At 51.5% G+C, this 7,413-nt stretch overlaps 1 protein-coding gene across 1 annotated transcript in view; it reads right to left on the bottom strand.

The window, feature by feature from the left end:
* Window positions 1-62: 62 nt before the first annotated feature.
* PLEKHG4B (pleckstrin homology and RhoGEF domain containing G4B) overlaps window positions 63-7,413 on the bottom strand; it is an 82,963-nt gene continuing 75,612 nt past the window's right edge. The window contains exons 19-20 of the mRNA XM_031935398.1: window positions 586-717; window positions 63-391 (exon numbers count right to left, since the gene is read on the bottom strand). Of these exons, the coding sequence (XP_031791258.1) occupies window positions 129-391; window positions 586-717 (395 nt within the window). The 3' untranslated portion in view covers window positions 63-128. The remainder of the gene's footprint in view (window positions 392-585; window positions 718-7,413) is intronic.

The following is a 7,413-nucleotide window of genomic DNA, read 5'->3' as shown; positions in this document are numbered from 1 at the left end:
GTTCTAGCTACGCGATGGGCATCGCCACCCCCATGGTCGTCAGGCCTGGCATGCTGCTCCCTATGTATTGTTCTAGCTACGCGATGGGCACCGCCACCCCCACAGTGGTCAGGCCTGGCGTGCGCGGCTCACAACACAGCAGGAGTGCCCTCACGCACTGCAGCCTGGGTGCCCGTCTCCGGCTCGTCTTCCTCGATGCAGGCTCTGATGTCAGACGACCAGGGGCTGTGGGCTGGGCTGGAAGACACAAGCAGGCCCAGCGACCCCAGGATGGAGGAGGACCGGCTGCTGGAAGAGGAGGTGCTGCTGTCCGAGATGGTGGAGTGTGGTCGCTTGAAGGGGGTGGCATGGTCAGAGGAGGACACCGCGGTGGGCCCTCTCATTTCTGACTCTGGAAAGGGACAGAAAGCAGGTCAGGCTGGATTCCTCTCCAGAAATACAGCCCAGGTTCAGAAACGGGATCAGAGCCGTCCGAAAGGCCGACCAGGCTTTGCCCCTGCAGTCATGCCCGTCCACCCCACCGTGTCAGCCACAGGCCCAGTGCGCTCTGCAGGGCGAGTGAGGGTGGGGCTGAGGCCACCGTACCTGTGCCCTGGATGATGCTGTTGCGGGCCTGGTCGCTTATCACTGTACATTTGGGGGCCTGATCGCTGGGCTTGACGTCCATGAATGGCTGGTTGCCTATCCCCATGGATGCCATTTCTTGGATTCTGAGTTCTAAGACAGAAGAAAGTATGACAGTTTCCAAAGCAACTTGGGGGCTAACGCTACCCCAAAGATGCCCAGTATCCCTAATGCCCTCAGCCCAAACCAGGAGGGTGTACAGGGCCTACCCACCCTGCCTCCCAAGAGGCACGGGGGTCCAGGATGCTGAGGCTTCCCGTTCCAGTTTTCGGCGTCATAGAGATCTCTCCCAGGGAGCCCAAGGCAGTAACCAAACATCAGGAAGCCATGAGGCCTTGGAAACGATGTGTCCAACCTGGGGGTCAGGAAGGGTCCCTGTCTGCTGGTAAGCGGGAGAGGGCCACACAGCAGGTCCCAATTAGAGCAGGGTTCAAAGGCCTGGGAGCTGTGTCCATGGGAAAGACAAAAGTGACAGGTTTCTAGGAGTTTGAATATTGAGAGGAGAGCTAAGCATAAGGTGAGAGTTTGGGAATGAATTTATTCTTGGTCAAATTAAGCAAAGAAAAAGATGATATTAATTGTAAGTAAATATATGAGGATAGAAAACATAATTACATTTATGTAGTCCTAATGCATCTGCTGAAGAATATTATAGTAAGAATTATTTCCAGAGGTCTTGGGAGAACGGGAAGAAGTGTAGTGTGTGTGTGCTGCAGGCACAGAGTTACTGATCACCTTCACCAACAGGTAACGTGCAAAGCTGGTTAATCAAGAGTGAGTGTCCCCTCTTGCAGGGAAGGGGCCGAGTGTGGCTGCCCGGGACGCAGAGCTTGGAGTTGGGCAGCGAACAGGACGTTGCTCTTCCCCGACTCTGAAGCACTGTTTTAGGGTTAGAGCTGTGAGCGTGGATGTGGGACAGCTTCCTGCTCTGGCTGCAGTGGGTTTGCTTGTACACCTTACATCAAAGCCTGCGGCCGAGAACAACCAGAAAAGCTGGACACATGTTTTGAAGGTGTTTTGGAGGTGAGGAGGAAATCCAGCCTCAAAAGGCTAACATTCCGGGCAGATGTGGAGCTCAGAGACCACTGGACACCTGACACCTTTCTAACCCCTCAGGGCATTGCTGGTGGCCGATGAGCTTGGAGCTTGGAGCCTGAGAGCTTCGGACAACGCACAGGGTGGGGAGATAAAACCCGGAATTTGAGGATTACCAGGGAGGAAGGGCCTGGGAAACTCCCATTCAGTGGGGACCTGGAAAGGGAGCATGGACTTTGCCAGGAGTGGGACAAACAGAAGCTGGATCAGCTGCCCAAAGGTCTGAGGCGGACTTCATGCAGCCTCTCCCCTGAGTGCGTCCAGATGACCCACCCCTGCTCTTCCCACAAAAATAAATCCTCTGGAGGTGAAGACACCAGCCTGGGCCTCAGATGACCCTTGCACATTTCCTACATCATATCCACTACTTAATTAAAAAATTATCAGGCACACCAGGAGAAAGGACAAAATGAGGAAAGGGCAAGAAAAACCCCAGATAATTAAACATCCACGAGATAAAGGTTTGGACGTCTCAGGCCATGGAGGTAACCAGGATCAATGTGGCAGGAAGTAGATCACAGGACAGACAGTCTCAAAAGGAAACTGAAATCCATCAAACAAAAGCAGGGAAGACGTGATCGAAACACAGAAATCACGTGAGAAACATAGCAACATGTAAAAAGGTCATACGTGTAGTTGGAGTTCCAGGTGGGGGGAGCACAGAGAGCGGAGCAGGAGAAGTGATCAAATGTTCCAGAACTAACCCCACGCTGGGACACAGGCAAGGACCGCCATCCTTGGCCATCAGAGCACAGCTGGCCTGGGGGCAGCCAGATTGCTCTCATTCATGGCGGTGGCTGCCCAGGTCTCTGGGCACCTGGGGGGTGTTCCCCACTTCCTGTGGACGGGACAGAAGTGTCAGGTGGTTCACACCCCAGGAGGAGACTCAACGATGAGGGACAGGAGTTGGCAGAGAAACACCCAGGTCCCTCAGCATGTAGGGGTCCCTCAGCATGTGGGACAGTGTCTGGGTGTGCCTGTCTTCCAGAGGGTGTGTGCAAGGACCTGCCCATCAATCACCCTTCATGGCCTTCCCCTCCTCTCTCACTTCCCTGTTCTCACCAAACAGGTAGAAAACAAAGAGTAAGATACTCTAGATTTATGCCCACATTGCATTAAATGTAAACACACTACTCCAATTTAAAGACAAGGACAGTCAAACTAGATAAAAAGATAAAAGTGAAATCAAACATATGCCTTTTACAAGAGACGTATATCAATTATAAGAACACCAAAAGTTCCAAGTAAGAAGATGGACAAGTATGTGTTGTGTAAACACAACTTTGCAAAAGGAAACTGGAATAGCTACATTAACAGGAAGCACAGTCGGCCTTCTGTATCTGTGGGTTCCATATCCACAGATTCCACCAAGGATCAAAACTATTTGAACAAAAAGCAATTACAATAAAAGTTAAAAATACAAATAAAAAACCAATATAACAGCTATTTATAAGCATTTTCATTGTACTATAGATTATAAGTAATGTACAGATGATTTGCAGTATATAGGAGCATGTGTGTAGGTTATATGCAACTACTGTGCCATTTTATATCAGGGACTTGAACAACTGCAGATTTGGGTATCTGTGGGGTAGTCCTGGAACCCATCCCCATGGACACAGAGGGACAGCTGTAGATCTAAGGCAAAAGGCATTCCTAAAAATAAACAGGTGCATTTCATTATCATAAAAGAGGCTCTGTTTCTAGGAAGATATAGCAATTCTATATTACTATGCACCTAATAACTTAGCTTCAAAACATAGAAAGCAAAAATTGACAGAACAAAAAGAAAACTAGACAAATTCAAATCCACATCATCATGGGAGATTTTAACACACTTTCCTAGTGATAGGCAGCCAAAAAGCCAATAAGGATATAAAAAATCTGAACAACACAATTTTCAAAACGTGATCAGAACTCTGCAATAACGACAAAGCACACTTTCTCTTCATGTGGAAAATTTACCAAAATGCTGGGACATACAACTTTTCAAATAACTGAAGCTGTTTCAGGTGGCTAGACAGGCATGAGCGGGGCAGGCGAGGGCTCCCCACCCATTGGGAATGTCGGGTGGTAGCCTGGCATATACCACACTGCCTCTCTAAAAGTGGTACCTTGGCAGCCAGTGCCAGGGAAAGGGCGTTTCCTGATGGTCCACACCTGCTGCACTCAAGTGTTAACTGAAGGCAGGTGCCAGGAAAAGCAACTTTGTGCATTAAGAGACAAAATGATAGAATGTCACCTTTTGGGGGCGCCCCACCAGACAAGGGAAGAAAGCCTCAGACAGGGATGTGTACAACTTCCTAAGTACACGAGGCGTCCTCACGTCCCCCCACCAGAAAAGGGAAGAAAGCCTCAGACAGGGATGTGTACAACTTCCTAAGTACACAGGGCGTCCTCACGTCCCCCCACCAGAAAAGGGAAGAAAGCCTCAGACAGGGATGTGTACAACTTCCTAAGCACATGGGACATCCTCACGTCCCCCAACAGAAAAGGGAAGAAAGCCTCAGACGGGGATGTGTACAACTTCCTAAGCACATGGGGTATCAGGGTATCCTCACATCCCAAGGGAAAGGCCCACACTGCGCATGCAGGCAGCCCAGCCTAAGGGGAGAATCACGGGAAATGGGCCAGCCCGGGAAGTCCTAGGATAAGGATAAACGGGGCCCTCGATCTCAGTGCCCACTTGGGTCTCTTCCAAGTGTGCTTTTCTTCCTTTCCCGCTCTAAAGCCTTTTCAAATGAACTTCCATTCCTGCTCTGAAACTTGCCTCAGTCTCTTTTTCTGCCTTATGTCCCTCAGTCAAATTCTTTCTTCCGAGGAGACAAGAATTGAGGTTGCTGCAGACCTGTATAGGTTAGCCACCGGTCACTTGGATACCTTCCACGGATAACAAACTCTAGTGTATATTATTTGACCAGAGCGGTCTTATACTAAAAACTGGTATCACAAAGTTAACTAGAAAATCTTGGAAATTAGGTAATGCATTTCTAAATAACCCATGATGAGTCCAAGAAGAAATTAAAGTGGAAGTTAGAAAATATACTGAACTGACTGTTAATAAACATACGACATATACAAACTTGTGGGATGCAGCTAAAGCTTGGAGGAAAGTCTGTCGTCTTAAATACTGCACAAAAACGAGAACAAAACAAAAGCTAAAATCAATGATCTAAGCATCCACCTCAAGAAATTAGGTAGAAAGGAAAAGCAAATGAAACACTGAAAAAGGTAGACACAAGAAAGTAACAAAGAGTAGGAATTAATTAAGTAGAAAATAAGTGTGTAGATAATCAATTAAACCAAAATTCTGTTTTCTGGGAAGACTAATTTGGTAAATCCCTGGCAAAACTGGAGAAGTCAAGAGAGGGCTCAAGTGACCAACGAGGTGATGAGGAGGGGGTGCCAGGTCCTCGACACACCTGAGAAGCATTAGGTTCCACTTTCCAGGCAACCCAGCTGTACCTGCAGAGCCTGGACAGCTCTGTGGGCCACACCGCACATCCCCAGGCCCAGGCAGAGTCGTGTGTGCATACCCTGTGCTCAGCTGTCCCCCGACCCTGTTTGAGGAGGGCTGTGAAACTAAATAACTTGAACTCGATGCTGTGGGAACCGTAACATATTCTGAACCCTGAGAGGAGCCCGGCAATGCCCTGAGTCGCGGAGCATCAGGTGCAACTTTTGCTTTTTCTGGTAAATGGTCAGGGATGACCGGGAGGCACCAGAGATAAGAATCTCTCAGAACATGCCTCCTCCTCACAGAATGTTAAGCTATCGTCCTTGGAATTTAGCAATCTGGACTAATCGAGTTGCTGTCAAGTTGGCTGCAACCGTTTCTGCCTCTGTAAGTGAAGCCTCAGCTTGCCCACTCGGGAGCACGGACCCCGTCCCTTTGGAGTCTGCATTCTGGGGTGGCCATTCCCATGCTTTGTGCTTGAACCAACTTAGTTCTATTTTCTGAATCTGATTAGTCAAGGCTGGCAGGGCCTATTTCCTGCAGGCTCCAGGTGCTTGGAACACAGGCGGGTTGAAATGGACAGATCGACCCCAGGGAGGCTTTGTGCACCACAGTCAGGCAGACCCCAGACAGGAAGCAGGACCAGTGGGTTACAAAGGAAGGAGAAAGGCCAGGAAGGCTCTTCAGGATGGTGGCATCTTGGAGATGAGGCCCCTGACCAAGTAGCTGCTGCCCATGGGGTGTGGAGTAGCCAGGAGGCTGGGGCCGGAGGGGGAGCTGGCAGGGAGGCCATGGGGCCCCCTGTGCCCAACAGAGCCCATGGGGTGTGGAGTAGCCAGGAGGCTGGGGCCAGAGGAGGAGCTGGCGGGGATGCCATGGGGCCCCCTGTGCCCGACAGAGCTGGCTCCAAAGAGTTTCGGGGGCTGGTGGGGAGGCAGTGACTGCACCTGGAGGGGGTCAAGGCCCAGGCGGGGTGCGGCTGTGCAGGATCCCTGGTTGTATCTGTAGCTTGGGTGCCTCGGTTTCTTAGGTCTGAGAGGCCAGAGCTGCCAGGTGGGCTTGTAGGGAAGAGGTGGACAGCTGGGTTTACAGTGGCTTTGGCTATCTGTGAGGTGCTGGGGCAGGCCCTGGAGTTGGAGCTCAGTGTGGGAGAAGGTCTGGTGTAGGGGGTGGTCGCTGTGAAGGTGGTGTTTGCAGCCGCCAGGCTGGAGGAATAAGCACAGAGAGGCACACCCAGTGACAAAGTCAGGGGAGGGGGGAGCAAACGAGGGTGGACATTGAGGGAGGAGGGAGGCGGCCTGGGGGAGGGGTCCCCGGGTGGGGGATGAGTTCTCTGGGGAGGGCCCTCTCATGACCATGAGCTCAGCCTCCCAGGGCCATGGGGGCCAGACCAGTAGGACAGGGGTAGGAAGTCAACCAGAGGGTTAAATCTGGAGCCAGAGCTGCGGGGGACTCTCTCTGGGGTGGCCGCAGCGTCTTGTTTACGTTCGCTTGTGGACATGAGACACGTGTGTGAGTGCCATCAGGTCCGATCCAAGAAGTTTCTCGTAAAGTGCTGACCGAGGGCCCCCAGGTGCCCCAGACAGGGTGGGCCTCTTGGGTGCCCATGAGGAAGAAAACGGACGGTCCGGCTACTGGAGGATCCTCAGAGTGATTAGGCCCTTAGGGAGGCTGACTTTGGAGATCGAGTCACAGAGCTCAGCCCCTTAATTTCTGACCTTTTGTTAGAGATTTCCTTGCCTCCTTGCCTCCCGGTTCCTGGCTCAGACCAGAGAGTCCTGAGACAGAAGACCCTTGACTATTCCATCCCTAATGTGAAATGCAAAATATACCCTCACCCCTACCAAAAAAGAAATGCTGCCTGTAGTCAATCGAATTGCTGTAACTGTGCTCCAGCCCTGTATAGAAAATGATGTGATCCTGTTACATTTCCCCAGACTGTGCCTATACAAATGGCCCTTAAACCTCCCCACTTCGGGGCAATGACCCCATCCCTTTGAAGTCTGTGTCCTCCCAGGTGGCCATCCTCAGACTTTGTGCTCAAGTGAACTCAATATTTAATCACACCGCCTGAATCTCAGCATTAAGGTCAATAGCCCAGCTCCCAACCCACGCCTCCACTCCCTCCCCACTCCTAGCCTTGGCCTCCCCCCCCCGGACTCAGTCCCCAGCCCCCCCCCCCCCCCCCCCCCCCGCCCTGGCCCCCGGACCCCTGGCCCCCTGGCCCCCTGGCCCCT

Source organism: Piliocolobus tephrosceles, chromosome 4 (assembly GCF_002776525.5).
Source record: "Piliocolobus tephrosceles isolate RC106 chromosome 4, ASM277652v3, whole genome shotgun sequence".
In the NCBI taxonomy this organism is placed as follows: Eukaryota; Metazoa; Chordata; class Mammalia; order Primates; family Cercopithecidae; genus Piliocolobus; species Piliocolobus tephrosceles.
The sequence above is the reverse complement of the archived record's forward strand: the minus strand, read 5'-3'. Positions and strand labels throughout refer to the sequence as shown.